The sequence below is a fragment of the Pelodiscus sinensis genome, chromosome 2 (genome assembly GCF_052426305.1).
Source record: "Pelodiscus sinensis isolate ZL-2025 chromosome 2, ASM5242630v1, whole genome shotgun sequence".
Classification (NCBI taxonomy): domain Eukaryota; kingdom Metazoa; phylum Chordata; order Testudines; family Trionychidae; genus Pelodiscus; species Pelodiscus sinensis.
In genome coordinates, this window is record NC_143053.1 from 166,750,522 (window position 1) to 166,770,427 (window position 19,906).

At 42.3% G+C, this 19,906-nt stretch overlaps 1 protein-coding gene across 2 annotated transcripts in view; it reads left to right on the forward strand.

The window, feature by feature from the left end:
- EGFR (epidermal growth factor receptor) overlaps positions 1-19,906 on the forward strand; it is a 227,433-nt gene that overhangs the window by 151,285 nt on the left and 56,242 nt on the right. For both annotated transcript variants that reach the window (XM_075921718.2, XM_075921717.2), the window contains exons 2-8: positions 2,288-2,439; positions 5,422-5,614; positions 6,407-6,541; positions 11,529-11,597; positions 15,301-15,419; positions 17,348-17,489; positions 18,589-18,705. In XM_075921718.2, the coding sequence (XP_075777833.1) occupies positions 2,288-2,439; positions 5,422-5,614; positions 6,407-6,541; positions 11,529-11,597; positions 15,301-15,419; positions 17,348-17,489; positions 18,589-18,705 (927 nt within the window). The remainder of the gene's footprint in view (positions 1-2,287; positions 2,440-5,421; positions 5,615-6,406; positions 6,542-11,528; positions 11,598-15,300; positions 15,420-17,347; positions 17,490-18,588; positions 18,706-19,906) is intronic.

The window sequence follows — 19,906 nt, forward strand, 5'->3', positions numbered from 1 at the left end:
TTGAAATATCAATAGTGTGGATGCGCTGCTGCTGCTGCTATTTTGAAATAATTACTCCCCTGAGTAATTTGAAGTAATTACTCCGCAGTGCTTCCTAGGGCTCTAAGTCAAGGTAGTGCATCCACAATAACAGCCTGCGTCAAACTAATTTTTGAGGCTCGCCTGTAATGAGGACACATTATTTCAATTTTTTTGTTCCGGGAGTTAATATTTCAAATTTAGTTATTTCAAAATAATTTCCTGGTGTAGACATGCCCTAGCTACTGCAAGATTGCTCATTGTTTCTTTAAAGTTACAGACTAACACAGTTATACCTGTGAAGTACATGAAGTCAGTCCTGTTTTGCACTCATGTGGGTGAACTTAGAATTGGTCTTGATGTGAATTTGTAAGGAGGCTGGCACTTCAATGCTCACAGTGTGTGACTGTGTATCGTTTTCATGCACTGTTCTATTTCTCTCACTTTATTAGTGTGGCACAGATAGAGGTTTTATTTATATCTACAGAAAAGTAACCTGGGGAACAATGGGATAACTGGGAAAGGGGATGAGCAGGAGGCGTACTTTTATGTAATATGGAATTGAATAGCTAGATAACTTGTGTTACAACAAAGCATTTTACACAAAAATACTTGCAATACCATTCTTTTGTTGTGACTAAATACACTGATGCAATTTTTTGACACTTCCAGTAGTTTTGCTAAAAGGGGGATAATAGAATGCGGAGCAAGTATTAATTTTTCCAATACCCCATTTTAAATTTGACCTCAGCAGCATGCTATGTGAAGCCACTTGCCTCCCCATTGAAAATGCAGACTTCAGCATTGTTTATTACATTTGTGCTCCAAGGCAAAAGTATGTCAGGACAACTCACCCCTGAATCAGGCTTCCAAATGTTTCTAGCCACAAAAGCTGTGTGAACCCTGCAGGACTCAAGTTTGCTTGGGGTTGCCTAGCTAAATCCTCAGCTTTGAATGGTAGGGGCATGCAGCAAAACAACCCCTGTAGGCTTGCGTGGAGCATTGGGTTCAATAAACTCAATATGTCCCATCTCCTCCATAGCCCTCACTGTTTCTCTTTTCATCTCATACCCCTGTTTTTTTGTGTGTGTCAGTTGATCACTTGCTTTGCTTAAAGTAGCCCAAGAAAGGAGTTTCAAGCCATTCAGAACATGTCTTTCCGCTGGTCTGTAAAGGCTCTTTTGCGGGACAGGAATGTCTTCCACCCCATTGGATGGCATGGAGTCATAAGCCTGCTTCTTCTACCACAGATGCCAGCCACTGAGCTGGAACTGAAGGCAGCCCTGTATTTCCTTAATGGTCTCCCAGGGTGCAGTTGTTTGGAAATTCCTAGAGTTCCCTATCTAGGCATGATGGGGTTTCTGTCAGCCTCAGCTCAGCACAAGTGAGGTTGGCAGCAGCACGCTTGAACAGCTAATAGTTAGCTTGAACTAGAGGGCTCTAAATTTGATGTGATTTCTGCCCAGTGAACATGATGGCTCTAAATTCCTGACTTCATGTGTTCTCCCTTGACCACAGGCGTAGCATTTTGGGATTCCATTTCTATATTGCCCCTTTATGAACACTTAACACATTGCCTAGGCTGAATTTTGCCCTTCATTACATTTGCGAAGCATTATTAGATTTCCTCGCGAGGCTGCCCAGCTATAAATAATTTGAATGGCAGTATTTTTGTTCTGATGATGATGCATGAGGACACAATCTTGATAAGTTTTTAGCATTGAGAGTTTAGATGAAAAGAACAACCTCTCTCTTTATACGCCACTCCCCAACTGCAATTGGAGCACATTTCAATATGGTTATTGTGATATAGTAAATATGCCACAATTCCATATATTCCTTTTTTTTTAACCCTCTATTTTAATACAGATTGATGACGTTAAATTCATGGCCATTCCACCATTTGATGTTTGTAAAGGTGGCTGTGACTGATTTTAATTTTGCTCCAGGTACAAAACTCTTGGGGCTGGTTAGATCTGGGACCCTAAATCAGAAGCTGCCCATTGGGCTCTCTCCGTGCAAAAAAGTAGATGATGGAGGGATATTTGTTCTGACCCATCTCTGATCCTCAGGAGTGTTGCACATTCCTAACAAATTAATTATTAGATAGTAGGAAATACTACATAAGGGTGTCACTTTTCATGACAATCTGCACTTATACTTCACTTATACAGTTCTGATTTGATGCTTGTAAAGGTGGCTGAGACAGTAGCGGCTCATTCTGTATGAGAGTGTTCTTGTTTCATGTGGCTTTCTCTTCTCCCCACAGTTTGCCAAGGAACAAGTAACAAGTTGACCCTGCTGGGGAGCGTGGAGGGCCATTTCGCCAGCCTACAAAGGATGTATAACAACTGTGAGGTGGTGCTTGGCAATCTGGAGATCACATATGTGGCACGTGATTACGATCTTTCATTCCTGAAGGTTAGTATAGCTAATCACATTGCTCTGATCCAGCACACAACATACATTAGTGAAATCCATAGGACCTCAAGAGAGTTTACCTCCAAATTGAGAGATTTTTCTAGTCTGTTGAATGGTTTTCGAAGGCGATGGGTCAAATATGTATAAAACATCTGGTGGCAGATGTAAACACTCTTCAAATACATGGTTACTGATTGTCAATCAGAGACATGGCAGATTAGAATTCTAAAATATCTGTCTAGCCTAGGATACTCTATACTTTTATCAATAATTTTACAGCTCCCATCAAGCAGTCTCTTTATGCTCATCACCCACCACTCAAAAGTAATTATTTTAAATAGGAAAAGTATTGCGCTCCTATTCTCCTACTTCTCTCTCCCCACCCTCACGCCCCCATGCTCCTAGGAAAAATAGAAAAACAAACTGTGATGCTGTTATTTTTGGTGCGTCTAAACTACATCCCTCTTTCGAAAGAGGGATGTAAATTAGACATATCGAAATTGCAAATAAAGCCAGGATTTGAATTTCCCATACTTCATTTGCATAATCACGTCATGGCGGTTTTTTGAAAAACACTATTTCGAAAGTGAAACGGTGGGCTAGATGCAGGTCTTTCAAAAAGAAAAGCTTTTCTCGAAAAATCCTGTACTACTCAAAAAAATGAGGTTTACAGGATCTTTCGAAAAAGGATTTTCTTTTCAAAAGAACCGCGTCTAGACTGCAGTTTCACTTTCAAAATAGCATTTTTTTGGGGGGGGGGGGTGGGAGACCTCTGAGACGTGATTATGCAAATGAAGTGTGGGAAATTCAAATCCCGGCTTCATTTACAATTTCAATATGTCTAATTTACATCCCTCTTTCGAAAGAGGGATGTAGTCCAGACATAGCCTTTCAGGGAAAAACCACCAACGTTGCAGTTTGCTTGACTGGTCTGACAACCCTCTAATTTGGTTATCTTCAGGGTGCAGAGCAGATCTTTTTCCATTTTTCATAGGAGCATTCTACTGCCATGGTGATACCTGGCAAAAGATGTTGTCTCCCTTATGCTTAGAAACCAAGACATGTTAATATCTCCATTCATCAGTACTTGTCCGATATGTTCCTGCACCAAGGAAGCCTGCTGTGTTCTGGACAGTAATTTTGTGTGATCTTCAAAGGTAATCCTAGACAGTAGTGCATGAAATTGTACTTCTCTCATGCCCATCTCTATGCTAGTGTAGGGAGGACATTTAAAAGAGGGACATACATAGTTTACTGGATGTATTGAGAAAAGAACTTTCTGGCATATTGCAGAATGCTGTCCCAGGTAGCACAGGAAGGGTGTGGAACAGGTGGGAGTAGAATTCAGCTCTTCTGACTACTGGTTTGACGCCTTACACACTAAATAAGCAATTCTCGCATTGAGGGTTGTGACTAAGGAGATGTTAAATATCAGTTAACTTACTAGTCGAGTAATCGATGGCATTTCCATCGACTACTTGACTAGTTGATAGGCACTTCTGCATTCCTCCTTTGAAACGTACAAGAATCCCATCAGGAATGCGGAACTCTGCGTGCAGCCCAGGGCCAGCGGAAAGTCCTGCTGAGTCCAAGTTGCATGCAGCTTTGAAGTGTACAAGAGTCCACAGCGACTTCTGCGCGGCATTTCCCCAGAACCCGGGGTCAGCTGGGGACTCCCAGTCTCTAGCTGACCCCGGACTCCATGCGAGGCAGTGCCACACAGCTGATCCTGAGTTCAGCTGTGCCACGCTGCTGCTTTGAAGTACCTCCCTTTTCCCAGCGGGGGGGGGGAGGAGAGGAAGATCGACTATTCAACTGACTATCCAATAAGCAATGTTTATCGAATAGTCAACTAGTCTTTAACATCCCCAGTTGTGACCAGGGTTCCATGTAATAGTTTCCAGCCATGAGCACAGTGAGTTTTGGCTTGTGCAACAGCATTAAGGTTCATGTGCTCTGGTTTGGACGTGTGCCGCTGTGACACCCAATTTATTATTACACACACTTTCCCAGCTGCCAGAGCAGAAACACTGCCCCTTCTTCTGCTCACCATGCAGCATGTCCCATTCCCAGCCACCAGAGCAGGCAGACACACCCCACCATGCTGCAGGTCCCGTTCCCACTGGAGCATACCCTGACCCAGCCATGCGGTATGTCCCATTCCTGGCCCCAACTGCTAGAACACCCCCTAACCCTGGCCACTGGAGCAGGCTTTCCTCCCATCATGTGGTTGCAGCAGGTCCTGGCCCCCAACTCCAGTGGCTACCTCATCATGCTGTCTCAGCTGGCCCCTCCTGCTGAAGCAGCCATTGGCTGCATGAGTGCTGCTGTGTGGTTCTCCAGAGGAAGTGGACAGGGAAGGCGCACACCTTAGCAGGAACTATGACTATGACCCCATTTTAATGGGAGTCACCAGGATTGGCATTAGACTGGCTGGGGCTCAGGGCCAAAGCCTAACCCCCTCCTCCCACCCAAGGATCAGGCTTCAGCTTCAGGTCTGGGGATGAAGCCCATAAGCATTGGCTTTAGGCCTGCCTGCCCTGGGTAGTCAGATGTGGGCTTTGTCCTCCCTGCCTGGAGCAGCAGGGCACACATGGACTTCAGCTTCAGTCTTTCCTCCTGGAGTCATGTAGTAATTTTTGTTAGAAGAGATTTCCGCCGCACTAAATGATTCTTCCTCAGATCTGTGCTTTTGCAAATAATGGTGTGTTCAGTACTTATTTCATGATTGTTTATTGGGTTACAGTATTTTTGGTCGGTGAGAGATTATGAGAGTAATTATATCAAATATAACTCACTTGTGTGTTAAAATAAAATATATAAAAGAACTGTGGGGTACCTGAGATTCATGGGTGGATCACTGATCTAAGTTCTGAGGTGATAAGCTCTTCAAATTAATCTTGTTTTCTTCTCGGCAAACAGATCAGAAAAACAGCTTGACACAATGACACTAAATGTCTTGTTCCTTCCGATTTTCCTCAGACCATACAGGAGGTTGCAGGCTATGTCTTAATAGCACTCAACAACGTGGATAGCATTCCACTGACCAGTCTCCAGATCATACGAGGAAACGTGCTTTATGACAACCTTTATGCACTGGCAATTTTATCCAATTATGACACAAGTACAGGTGAAACCAGTGGACTCAGGGAGCTGCCAATGAAACATTTATCAGGTGAGATGGCGGGACAGACAATGTGGCTGGGAAATGTTACTTTATTTGAAGTAAACTCCCAGATCTTTATGAAAAGGTTCATTTAAGAATAATTCACCTTTAGAGCCCTGTTCCAAAGAAGATACACTGAATTAATTTAAATGTAGTCTATCCACATACCTACTCACTTTATAACTACCCAGGTTTCAGTATAAAAAATTCCTTGTTTTACAATGCATAGACACGTAATGTCCGGTGGTCAATAGAAGTGTAGAGTAATAGTGTTGGCCCAAAAGTGAGAAGACATTTTTTGGGTGCTAGTTACAGATGCCTTAGAGCAGTAGTTTCCAAACCTGGGGTCATGGAATGCCAGGCACTGGGTCTCATTATTGCAGGCAGATGAGGTCATCAGCAGGGGTGCTAAGGCTACCTACCTGTCCTGACACTGCAGACTATACTGCGCCTCCGAGGTGCAGGGAAGGAGAGAGCACACAGGGCTCTGAGCACTGCCCATGCCCCAATCACTAGCTCTGCACTCCCAGTGGCTGGAAACCTGCTGCAGGTTGCTTCTGCACTGCAGGGTTTCCGGTGACTGGAAACACAGAAAGCCTGCCTTAGCAGAGCAGCGGGATTGCTAATCAGGAGTTGCTGAAGGTAAGCCCTCCTGGCCCACCCCTGATTCCTCCCAACCCATAGCCAAAGCCCCCACTTATGCCCCAAAACTCATCATGTATAGAAAGAAAGAAAAAACAATCAATTGCTTCATTTTCATCCTGGTGTGTGTGTGTGTTTTGTTTTTGTTTTTTTCCCCAGAAATTCTTAATGGGGGAGTTAAAATCAGCAACAGTCCAAAACTGTGCAACATGCAAACAGTTCTGTGGGATGACATTGTTGATTTGAGCAAAAAACCTGCAATGATATTGGATTATCAAGAAAATCTGACTGATTGTAAGTATCCATTTAACAAAACAGTAGTCGCTCCAATGCCAACAACAGTAGTATCTGTTTAAGTAGTAGTGCTGCTTATTGCTTTATAGAGCTCCATTTCTGTAAACACTTTTATGTAAATGCATTGCCTTCAAATCTTTCTTGCATAGAAATCAATTACATCTTGCTATTGAATTTACTAGGACCAAGATTTGTACCTAACAGCCTGATCCAAAGCACACTGAAGTCAATGGATTGGATCCCATTGATCTCGGTGGACTTTGGATTGGGCCTTTAAATGTGTGCTTCTTTGGTAAAAACAACACACAGCAATAAAATGCATATACATTTTTTTTTCAAGTGATTTTAAACTTACAGTGCAAGACCCTGATTCAGCAAAGCTCTTAAGTGTATGCTTACCTTTAGGCATGTAGGTACTCCCAAGGTGCTTAAATGTGTTGCTGGGTTGAGGCCCTTTTTCCTATTTGTGAATATCATGAACTCTACACATGGTTTGACAGTATAGGAAATCTTTGCAAAAATGAGGACCAGAAATGGATAAACAGTGATTCTTTAGATCAACACACCGACATAGATGTAGATTTGAAAGCTTATATGCCATGTATCCATGCTTATATCTGGTCCAAGCTAGGGATGTCAATGTGTAGGTTAATCTTATAGTTGACTATCAGCACAGGCCTATCAGTTAAACTTGATGCCTACATGCATTCCATTCCTCCCCGCCCACTGCTTCTGAATCAGAGGCATCAAGGGGGGAGGAAGCAGGAGCCAGTGCTGAGGGAACTGCCTTAAAAGCTTGTTCCGCCCCCCCCCCCCCCCCATCACCGGCTTCATAGTGCGCCCAAAGTCCCCCTCCCCACACAGCTACCTCTATCAGTGGCAGCCCCTGGGGGCAGAGGAGGCTGCCACAAACCAGCCCCTGTCCCCAGCGCATCCAAGCGCCCCATGGACTGAGCCTGCTTCTCATCCCATTCAGCAGCCCTGTCTGTAGGGTATTCAAGCTCCCCATGGACAGAGGATGCCTGTCCATGGGATGCGGGATGCAGACCAGCCTCTGTTTGCAGAGAGCTCAGGACCCCCCATGGGCAAGCGCTACTGCCACTCCGCTTCTGCCTCTGTGTCAGAGACAGCAGCACAGGGCAGCAGGCAGCCAGTCTGCAAGGGAAGCTGGTTTCTAAACTGACTCCCCTCATGGACTGGCTCCCCCTGCCACCTTGCGCTGCTGCCTCAGACCCTGGGATCACGGCCAGGAGTGCATTGGCTGCCACCCCCCGCCCCTGGACTATCAAACAGTCATGTAACCACTAAGAGAGGTTTTCATGCAGTTACACAACTGTTCAATTACCCAATATCTAACATCCCTAGTTCAAGCCAGCACTGTAAATTCTTTGTAAGATCTAAATTCATCTCTCAAATTTTTAAAAGGTGACACAAGCAGTTCGTGGAATTGCAAGAGTTGCAAATCAGCAGAGAATTTGGCCCTGAAATGATGGAAATTTTAACCTTTAGCTTTTCAACTTGAATCCCTTTGATCCCACAGTAAATCAGTCAGTTATTGGACATGTATTGGCACTTTTCAATTACTTTGGCAGTGAGGGGTTTGGAAAGAGCCATGCATTATTTGGACAATAGTGTTCTAGGTAGATATATTCCTTAAATATAGTGAATTTCTGATTAATCTTCTCAGGCAGCCATTTTTTAAAATAAATAATGAGCATGCAACATGCCCCTGGGATTTTAATAATAAATAAATAGAAGGGGAAACAAAGCAACAAAAATAACAATAAAAAAGTAAGGGGAGAGAGATGAGAGTTGGAACGATTGTACTTACTCCACAGATCAATTTGTTCACCTTAACTTGTTTTCATTAATTGTACATGTGCTGCACAGTTCAGTGCTGAGAATTACTTTTTTTTTCAGAGCTGTGGAGATTACAGTAATTAAGTCAAGGTACATATTACCCTGTGGTTAGAGTAAACAGTGTGTGCCAATTGCTTGCAAATTCTGTCATATTTGTTTTCTTGTTAGTGGTGTATTAATCAAAAATATTGATTTACATGGCCAATTACAATCTGGTTGGGAGCGCTAACTATACCATTTCAAGGTGAGGAGGCCAGTTAGTCTTTGTTTTCAATTCCCAGAGATAATATCCTGGTTTTATATTCAGTTCTGCCCAGACACACATACTCTGTCCGTTAAGGCTCTAATTCTACCTACTAATTTAACTATCTACAAATCTGCAGAATCAGTGACAAACACTAGCTGGCAAGTTCTTGGTTTTATTTATTTTATGAGAGTAATTTTTAAAATACTTATTTTTAAATTAAGTGGGTTTTTTTCCCTCTCATTAAATAATTCTTCCAACCATTTTCTTGAGAAACTCCATGCTTTGGAGCAACCATTTGAAATTTGCCTGGGGCAGTTGGGGGAGGTTTCTCTGGTATCAGGAATGTGCCTTCAACTATCCTTCTCAACATTCATCCAAATTTTGCCAAGTTGTAAGTCTCTGAAAAATCACACGTGCTCCAAAAAGGCTTGATATAGTACGACAGCCGTATTCTTTGTATTGCCTCTGATCCATCTTACAACTCCTATGTGTCAACCTGATTGTGCATGTGCCATCCCCATAAAATAACTGAGCCCTGATCTACATTAGAAATGTATGTTGGTATGACTACGTCTCTCCAGGTATAGAAATCTACACTCCTGAGTGGCACAGTTATATTAACCGAACTCCTGGGATAGACAGTATTATGTCGACGAGAGAGTTTTTTTTCTGTTAACACAGTTTTCCTGTCCTCTGAGAGGTGGAGTACTTACACTAACGGGAGGGTCAGACTGGCTGGAGTGACTCACTACTGGGAGTGCCTGTCTCAGGGCTGACTGTCAGAAAACAAGAGCAGACACTCCAGACTGATAGCATATTCTATTATTAGATTTCACCACACCAGTAATGAGCATGTAAAGTCCTGGATCACTATCCCAGTCGTACCATGGAGTCTCACAGTCCCCACAAACTCTCCAGCCTATCTTGTCACCCAGACAAACTGAACATAGTGAAATGGTCACATAAATCAGAAATCACACACTGTCCCAAATGACTGATCATACCTCTTCCCCTCACCCCCATCATTTGGTACTCTGGATCTTACACCAAAAACCTTGCTGGCAGCCAATTCTGTAGTAAACTGCCTATAGGTTTATTAGCTAAGAAGAAAAAGAGTTATTGAGAGGCTAAAGCAGGTAAAATATAACAAAAGGTGAATCAACGTTGGTTAAGTCCAAAGCGGAGATGTAGTGATTGTCAGCTTCCCAAAGATCTTTTCCAGGGCTACCCAAAAAAACTGCAGATTTCCATCTGTCCATTCAGTTATTCCATCCTGTTAGGATTCAAACAGTCTAGAAACAAAGGATCTTCCTTTGTATCAAGTTCTGATAAAAAGAAAAGGACAAATTTCTATACCTACACAATGGCCAATTGCTTTGCATTTAGTGCTCCTGTTCTTTTGCATTTGATGAGTTATTTAGTTATAGGGATGTCTGCCATTACTTTGTATTGGGAATAGACAAATGAAAATAAAACAAGTAACATTCCATTGATTTTCATGAAGTTCTAACACCTGAATACACTCTTTCATTAACACACACACTTTGATCTAGGGTTACTTAATTACTGAGCCTCCGTTATTTACTATTACATAACAGGATATAGATAGGGAAAAGCAATGCAATTTAACATCATCTTTGATCTCTGTTAACACACAGGTGAGTGAGTTGGCCTGAATGTATGCTAATACACTTAACCCCTTTGATTTGCATGCATAAGTGAATTGGCCTATGTCTCTGACCCTGAACTGGTCTGTCATTGTAATAGAGAGAAGCTTTCCTGTCAGAGTAGGAAGCATTTTCACTAAGCACAATAGCACTGTAATATGGGCCCTGAATATTCTCCAGCTCCGAACTTCAGGGGCCAAGCAGGCTGGGAGCCACTATGGTGCCAGTCACTAGACTGTCTCTCTCCTATGCCTTCAGTGCTACCCCTGCAGAGCCTAGGCAGCGTGAAGCAGTAAGAGGAAGCAACCTGACTTAAAGGACAGGGGGAAGAGCAGGAGGTAGTGGAGCTTGGGGTAAGGAGTATAACAGTTACAGAGGCCCACAAAGAATAGGAATAGAGGGAGGCTGATACAGGAGTTGGGGTGGAGATGGACACAAGTTTGAGGGAGTGAACTGAGAAGGACAGAGACAGGCAGATGGGGACATGGAAACCAGTAACCTGTAAACTACCTTTCTCTCCACAGCCTGTATCCATATTTCTCTGCTGTCAGCAAATAGTTATGAAATCCACTGGCAGAGTATGTGTCTCCTCCTTCTCTAGTGGCTGATCCACATAAAGAACAACAGCCTAACACCATTAGCTCAAGAAATAGAGATGTGTGCTGTGAATTGAATATCCCAACCCAGTCAGTGACCATGCTGGAGTCCATATGGTTCCATATGATAGAATTTCTGGGATTTTTTTTTTTTAAATAAATGTAGAGAATCACAAACAAGAAGAAAGTTAGGGTTGTGAAGTCAAGCACTCAAACATGAACTTCCAAACTTAAAATGTTGCTCCAGCTCCCTTGTGTTCCGCCTTTCCTGCCAGTCCCCTTCCTCCCCCCGTGTGTGTGTTTTAAGATGCAATTAATTATGGGATCGTATACTGTTTTTTTTTTTTCCCCCACAGGACCTCCTCCCTGCCTTAATTAGTACGCAGGGTGGACAGTGCTGACTGTGAATGGGTATCTATTTAACATTTATTTTTAACCACATTGTTCATGTGGCACAGAAGCTGACTTTAACTCTAGTAACAGGCACATGGGAGATATTTTGTGACTAAAAGACTAAGATTCAGTGCCCAACAGCCCTGGTGTGTTATCTAACAATTGCGTGCACAGATTTCGTACATCATAAAGGTTTTCCTATCAATGTAACATTTGCATTTTAGGTCCTATATGCCATGCAAATTGTACAGAAGGACACTGTTGGGGTGCTGGCCAAGAGAACTGTCAGACATGTAAGTCCATTGATTCATTTAAAATATCGTTGACTTTTTTTGTGCTTACATATTTGTTTTATTCACTGAAGAATGTCCTTCACAAGCCCTGATGTGGTGACAAGTGTTTTACAAAGAACAGTATGCTCCCTTCCACTGCCCTGAGAACTCATAAGCACACCATGGACCTTCGTGGCATGTTCCCCTTGTAATCCATCAAATATCCGAGTGACAATTAATGCTGATCATATGCACTCCTCCCTCTTCTTGTATAGCAGAATTGAAAGGCAGACGAAAAACACAGCAGACCCTTTTGTGGAGGCCTGGTAAGCAGCATAGCTGCAAAATAGCTTGGGTTGGATGGAGATGTCTCCATGATTGCTCAGCTGTGTGGGGCACTCTAAGTTTTGGAGGCACTTTTCCTGCCTCTCATGGCTTTTCCCCACAAATGTGAAAATATAGCCCGATGTTATTATAAAGGTGTAATGAAATAGCTACAATGTTAGTTTTCTCCACTTTTGTTGTTTCAAGTAGAATAATAGCGTATTAGCATGCACATTCTTACATAATATTTTAGGCTGAGAATGGGACTAACTCACCAATACTGTATTTTTTGGTTTTTTTAAATCCCCATTGTAGAATTCCTTCCAACATAAACACCAGAGAGCCAGAATAGGTCACACTCATATATTGCATAGGCATATAAAGCAAGTCCTGACACTCTCAGAAAATGATATGTTAGCCTTACGGGTGTATGGTCCAGAGGGTTCACAGCATGGGGAAGGTGTCTCTAATTATTTATAGAGCATGTCAGGATTCTTAGGCAATCGTGACTCACAGGCTGAACACATTTTACCCTGCAATTTTGCACTTTGGATGCTGCCCTTAGGCATCAAGAGAACAACAAACACAAGATGTTCAGACACTTAAGTTTCTATGAAGATTTTACTTTTTGGTATATAAAGACTGGCGAGGAATGTATTTTGAATGTTTTTTGTTTCTCTTGATGCCTATTTCTTCACTATTTTATAATAAGTGTAGTCTGCATTTAGGGAAATGCCGTTGGTCCTTATTCTTCTTTCTTGCAGCTTTACACTAATCTAATTCCACCGAGTTCAGTGATTTAAATCTGCATAAGTGACAGCAGAATCCAGCCCTACAAATGTATTTAGATCGAAGTTCTTTGCTCTCGATTCAGATACAAGTTGAACCTCTCTAGACCAGCACCCTCGGGACCTAACTGGTGCTGACCCAGAGAATTCAAGAACCGCGGGAGGTCAATACTATCTAGCAGCCTTACCAACACTTCCACTGCATGCTGAACTCGTAAATGACATTTAGGAGTAAAAACTTCAGAGGGTTAGCCGAGTTAGTCTGTAACTGGAAAAACTTAAGACAACAAATAGTCTAGCAGCACCTTAAAGACTAACAAAACATGTAGATGATATCATGAGCTTTCGTGGGTACAACCCACTTCTTCAGATGAAACCACGAAAGCTTGTGATACCATCTGTGTGTTTTTGTTAGCCTTGAAAGTGCTGCTAGACTATTTGTTGTCTTTTAAATTTAGGACTAAATTAGAGCTAAATAACAGAACACTGAGAACTAGGGTTGGTGGTGGTAAACAAACTTTATGGGACTGCAGGAAACTTGGCCACACCTATGATAAGTGGAAATCTAGCTAACTAAAATCTTTCTGGACCACAGATCTTGCCAGACCAGTGTGTGCCTGACAAGGAAGGTTCAACGTGTTTCAAGCCAGATCTATATACCTTCTAGAGCGATTTGAAACAAAGCACTCAAATATTCCCTCCTCCCTCCCTACTGCCCCCGGTCCCCTCAGTTTTTTATCAGTTTCATAATTTTCAACTAGTTCTAATGGTTTCATGACTCAGTCCTTCACAGCTGCTCATAAAACACCCTATACTGGATTTTGTGGGACTAATGTAACAGTTACTCTGTACGTATTGTTGTAAATAGTGGTTGGATCATGTTAAGGATTATGTTCACTTTTAGCTTGATGTCCAGAGGTAATGCTGTCCCTTGGGCTTAAGAAATTTACATCCTGATCTTGCAAACATGTATGAATGCATGTGCTTAATCATACGCACTGCAAGTAGACTTGTTTACTTCAGTGAGATTATTCAAGGTTGCATAAAGTTAAGCATACTCATACATGTTTGCAGGATCAAACCTTATTTAGCAATTAAAACTCATTTGTTAAGCTATTTATGAATCTAGCTTATCAGAATACTTTCCATATGTGGGAAATGTTTACGTCCTGTTTCTTGCCATCCTTGAACAAATGTGGAATATATTGCACAAAATATAAGCATTTGCTCTGGTAAGTGTCCAGTGGGAAGCTTTTGTCAGTTGCTCTCAAAATGATGAGCTGTTTTACACTCCTGCTGATGCTTACAAAAATGATATAAAAATTCTGTTGTAAAACAATGTGTCTTCTATCCCACCGTTCCTGGTTGTGTGGAGCAGCTGCTATACCAATTATGTGTATTTTGGAGATAATGTTTTTTTGAAAATGTAGTATTTGGTTACAAATTTTGAGATCAGAAAAAAATAAAACTTAGTTGCAAAAGTTTAACAGAAAAAAGTAAATAAAAGAAAGAAGCAATCCTAGTTGATTACCCTGCAGCAGAATGCAATTTTCAGATGATATAAGTATTAACTCTGTGATTGGACTACAGTCTGATTATTTCTGAGTTACAAGAATTTTTAAAATATTGTAACAACTCTGAGTGCATCTGGACTACACTGCACCCTGTAACTATTCAACAGGTTAGAAATCAAATCCTCCTGCTCAGAAAACAAAACAAAGGCTCTATCAGTCTAAGGAAAATCAACTTGCCGTGAAGGACGCATAGTTGAGCAGTTCTGGTTCTGTCCTGCCTAGGGCAGTAGCGCAAACACACATTAGTCAATGGTTTTTTTTTTTCACTATTTTAGTCCTGATAATTTTGATATTAAAAAATTGTTGCGGGTGATTGCTTTGGTAATGGAAACAGCTTCTGATCCAAAATTATCCTGTCAATTATATTAGCACAAACCCCAGGCAAGCTGTATAAGAGGAAGACTTAGCCCAAGGCATTGAAGTTTAAAAAATAGTGTAGAAACATATGAAATGAGTTGCAGGAGTGGGGTTCCTCTGCTAGCATCAGGAATATGTTTAATACTAAACAGGAATTCTAATGACACACAGAATATGTACTGTTACCTGTTCATATAAAACTGGTCTTCCCACAAAGTTGATATCTCACAGGTAGCACCAATTAATATTGTATCATCTCAGACAACCTATTTGAAACAAGGGTCAAATTCTGGTGTTTCATAGGTTGGGAGTGACTTCATTGATGCCTATGGAGTTATTTGTGATTTAGCAAGGTGCTGTGCATTGGCTCCTTTTTCACAAAGCTTCACTTTTAACTGTGATTTATGAGATCAGGGCCACTGTGGTCAGGTCCTTGAAGAACTGATACTGTACTGCCGGATAACTGAGAATTAAATTTGGCTCAAATACACTGTTAAGGAAAATCTCAGAAATTCGCTTCTGGCCTCTCCATCCCACCAATTTCACAGGATGCTGACACTAGAAATTGGTGTCCCATGAGAAGCCCTCCCCACTTGCTTTTTATCTGGAGTTTTCTCCATTCTTGTGGATCTTGGTTTGGCGAATATGCATTTTAATTTGGTTTTTTTTTCTGTCTTTCAGTAACAAAAGTTATCTGTGCCCAGCAATGTTCAGGCCGATGCAGAGGAAGGGTGCCCAGCGACTGTTGTCATAACCAGTGTGCTGCTGGTTGTACGGGGCCTCGCGAGAGTGACTGCCTGGTAATAGTACAGCAACTTACTTAAAGTTCAATAGCAGCAGCCAAGCTTTGGACTGAATGTACTGTAACTTTTTTTAAATCTTTAGCAGCCCTGAAAGTAACACTGAGCACAAAATGTAAATCACTAGCTCAGGGCTGGGCAATAATTTTTGATGGGGGGGCCACTCCAAGGTTTTGGGGAGTGGTCTAGAGCAGGTTTCTGGCCAGTAGGAGCTGAGAGATTGTGTTGGGGCCAGAGGTGGCACATGAAGCCCCCCCTCTCTGTGGAGCATGGTGCAGAGAGCTGCATGGAGCAGCCAGCCACTTTCAGTAGCATGGAGCTGCTCCATGCCTGCGAGGGAGGGCCATAGGCCAAATTAAAAGGCTTGGTGAGCTGAATCTGGTTTGTATCTTGCCCATCCCTGCTACAGCTTCACTTCTTCGTAGCTATGCAAGTCTACACCAGCTGATGGATCTGGTTCAGGTGTTCCTTACACTAGGCAACAATTTTAGAAGTAGAACAAAATTGGAATTTTAAAACAAAGAATTTTAAAAATGAAACTTAACTTCTCATCATGTTTAATATTCCTTTTTGCATTTCATTTAGCATAGACCATGATAATACACTATTCACTTTCTTTTTTCTGTTTCTTATTTACCGGCACAACTTCACTAGGTTCTTAACACTCAAGGGGATGAAATTAAAAAAAAACTGTTTACGCTAGCTGGTATTTTAACTGTTGCAGCGTTTTCTTCTGTGGTTTTTTTTTTGTTTTGTTTTTTTTTTGTATCTTTCCTCCTTTTAAAAGAAGTGATTCCATATAGTTGGGGCTTACTACTAAATTAAGTGGAATTCAGCGGTTTCTATGGAAACAGTCCAAGTTCATTCATTGTATTTATTTATTCATTCATTCATTGGCTTAGATATATTTTGTGCTCATTAAAGATGTAAACAAATCACCTTTATTGTGTTCTTACTGACTGATAGAAGGGAACATTAATTGTGTCTCTCTCAGGAAAAAAGGGAAAAACCAAGAGAGGAAGGAAGATGGTCAATTTGAATGTAGAATTAGCTTGGTAGAAATAACTTGTACTTCATACATGCCAACTTAATTGCTCATTACCAATAGCCAAGCCTAATGGCATTCCTTTAATAAACTGTCCAGATCAGTAATTGACTGCAGGGACTTCATTTCATTAATGTTATTAAAACGTTGCCAATAAAGAAAATAGCCATTTCTCTTGATTTGGTTTCTGATTTCTTGGCACTGTCCTCACAATCCAAAACTTGCAGGCAGTCGATGTTTCTAGGTGGAACCTATGGGCATTCCATACAAGTATAAGGGTCCATCTCTCAGGGATCTGATCGAGTGCAGGAGCCTGGGTTCATAAGACTTTGTAAAGCAGAAGCTATTTGCATGAGTCCATTAAGATTAAGAACCCTCATACTCCCTTTTTGTAAATATCAGACAAGCTTGGCCTACACCCTTGGACTCTTTCACTTCCACAGCACAAGAGATCCATCCTGGAGAGTGTTCTGTACCAATTGGGGCCAAGCAGCAGAGCCAACAGCCTCTGGGTGAGGGAGGGCGGCTTCGTGCTCTTGGAAGGGATAGGAATGAGGACAGGTTGGGGCTGAGGACAGTCAGCCCTTAGTGCTCCCTGGAGCTCAATGAGCCCCTCCCCACCGGCCTGTAGCGTTGCCCAGAGTGTGTGGCACAGTGCGTCAGCAGCAACTTAAATGGCCCAGGGCTCCAGTCATTGCAACCTTTGAAACATTGTGCCCTGGGGCATCTGCCCCCCTTGTCCTCCTATCAGTGGGCCTAGGGCTAAGAGCCTGGTAGATCTGGCCTTAGCAGCCTTATAAAATATACATTTATTGTATCTTCCTTTTTGCTGTACAAATAGACTGTAGTTTACTTTATACCCTTGTCACCTTCGCAATGGCAGGCATGCCGCAAGTTTCGGGACGAAGCAACATGCAAGGATACTTGTCCGCCTTTAGTGCTGTACAACCCAACCACCTATCAGATGGATGTCAACCCTGATGGAAAATACAGCTTTGGAGCCATTTGTGTGAAAGAATGCCCGCGTAAGTTCACTTAGACCTTTAATCTGATCAGAGCTGGGAAGATAGTAGGTCCAAAAGGTGGCAGGCAGAGGTTATTGTCTGTTTCTTCCCACGCATTTCAGGCACCTCAGTTTAGTGCTTCCCTTTAGACAGAGGAATTTCCTCTCTCTCCTCAGCTGCTTTTGCTTTGGAAATCATTAGCAGACATCAGAAATGATTTATACCTGAGAAAATACAAATCACGTAACATTTTTGTATCAGTTGTTTTTTCAGGGTTATTTTTGGTCTTTTTATTTTGAAAATTTTATCTTAGTCTATACTGGTGAATGCCAAAAAAAAGAAATGCTTTATAAAATCTATCGAGTGCTCTTATAAGACCTGCTCCCATTGAAGTCAGTGGCAACTCCCGCTGACTTCAGTGGCACAAGGGCAAGCCCATAAATAAAGCAGAGCTGGTTCTTACTTGGGGCTTACAGAAATCTACTGCTTTAAATACCTCTGGTACCACACCACAAAGCATATGGATTTTTCTTGGCGTGTGTGTGTGTGTGTGTGTGTGTGTGTGTGTGTGTGCGTGTTCTCTCCTGTGTGTGTGTGTGTGTTCTTCGCTCCTGTGTGTGTGAGAGAGATTTTTGTTTAGTTTTGATTTTTCTCTCTGTTCCCTGTCCACGGTCTTTTGAAAATATTTATTTAAAGGTAGAGAAGCAACTGACACACAGAATTAGGCCCTATATCTCAAGATCACCATTGTCTATTAGAAAGACCGTTTGGTCTGGAAGATTGAGGATGGAACCGGGCACTGGGAAGTGCTCAGTTCTTCTGATTATGTGACTATCTTTCTATTTGACTTTAAGAAAGGCCTTTTCAACTGGTATGATGATAATAGTTATCAACCTAACCCTCAGGGATATTGTGAGGATTAATTAGTTAATGTCTTTAATTTGGTTGGTTAGTGCTTTGAATGCTGTGTGTGTGTTAATTCTCCTTCTCTATTCAAAAATTAAAAGGCACTTCATAATTTTGTGTCCATTAATTGCCTGTTTACAGCATAAATGCAACCCCCAAAGCATCTCTCCTTTGTGTCAATGCCCACCTTGTATTTCCCTTCCTGTCTTTGCAGATAACTACGTGGTGACAGACCATGGCTCCTGTGTTCGCTCATGTAATGTCGATAGCTATGAAGTGGAAGAAAATGGTGTTCAGAAATGTAAAAAATGCGACGGGCCGTGTAGCAAAGGTACAGGAAGTGCAGGAAAACAGTAATGTTTTTAGTGTGGCACGAATTTACTTGACAAAGCATCCAACCAAATGGGACCCTGATCCTAACTGGAACCTCTGGGTGCTGCAGCAATATAAATATCTATTAACAATATGGAGCCCTGAGCAAGTAGTTTAGTACGGAAATGAATGCTCCAGAGCATGTACTTGGGTGGGAAGAAAGTCCCCTGCACAGTTTTGCTTAGCTTGTCTCACCAACTGTTTGACCATGAGAGTAACACAAAAATGGAGAGGAGCGTGTATGGAGAAGCATGCATGTGTGCAACTTTATGGGCTTATCCTAGGTCCTGTGCTGCACAAACAATTGAACAGCAGCCATATTATATTTAAAAAAAACAACAAAGAGGAGACCTGTGTAGGGAGCTGACCAGCCTACACCTGCCTACAGCAAGTTCCTTGTACCCTCCTCTGAAGCATCTGGCACCAGCCTCTGTCAGAGACAGGATGCTGGACTAGATGGAGTGTGGGTCTGATGTAGAATGACAATGTCTGTTTGCCTAAACCTCTAGTTCCTGAGTAGAACTAAGGTCCCAGCTCGTATTTTAACATTGCCAGTATCATGTTCAGCAACTGCAGCATCGGATGCAGTGTCATAAATGCCTGACCACCACTACTACCACTCCTTAGTATGAACTGCTTTGTGATTTGTGTGGGGTTTATTAGGATTATGCCCAGATGTTCTATGAGTTTATAAGGCAATATTACTCATTCACATCCGTAGATACACATCCGTGCAGGCAGCTCTTGTAACCTGACTATTAAGAGTCTGACTATTATAAGAATCCCTGTGGTCTTATAATAACCTAGTTATTAGAGTCCATCGTGTACAGCAGGGGTGGGGAACCTCAGGCCCGGAGGCTGGATGTGGCCCGTGACTTGCCTGGATCCCACCCTGAGGCTCAGGGATCTCTCCCCCTCCCTGGCCCCCGCAACACTGGGGAGCCTGGGCTGCGCTCCAGCTTCCTGCCACCCACCCGCAGGGCTGGAGGGCACAAAATCCACTAGCCTTGGCCCTTCTAGTCTCTGGTGTGCGAGGAGAATGTGGGGGACTGTCTTTCTGCTTCTCAGTCAGGGGCTTCTCACTTTACTTCTCACTGGTATATGGCTCCCGACTGATTTTTCTGTGGGTCTGCAGCCCCCACCCCAAAAAAAGTTCCCCA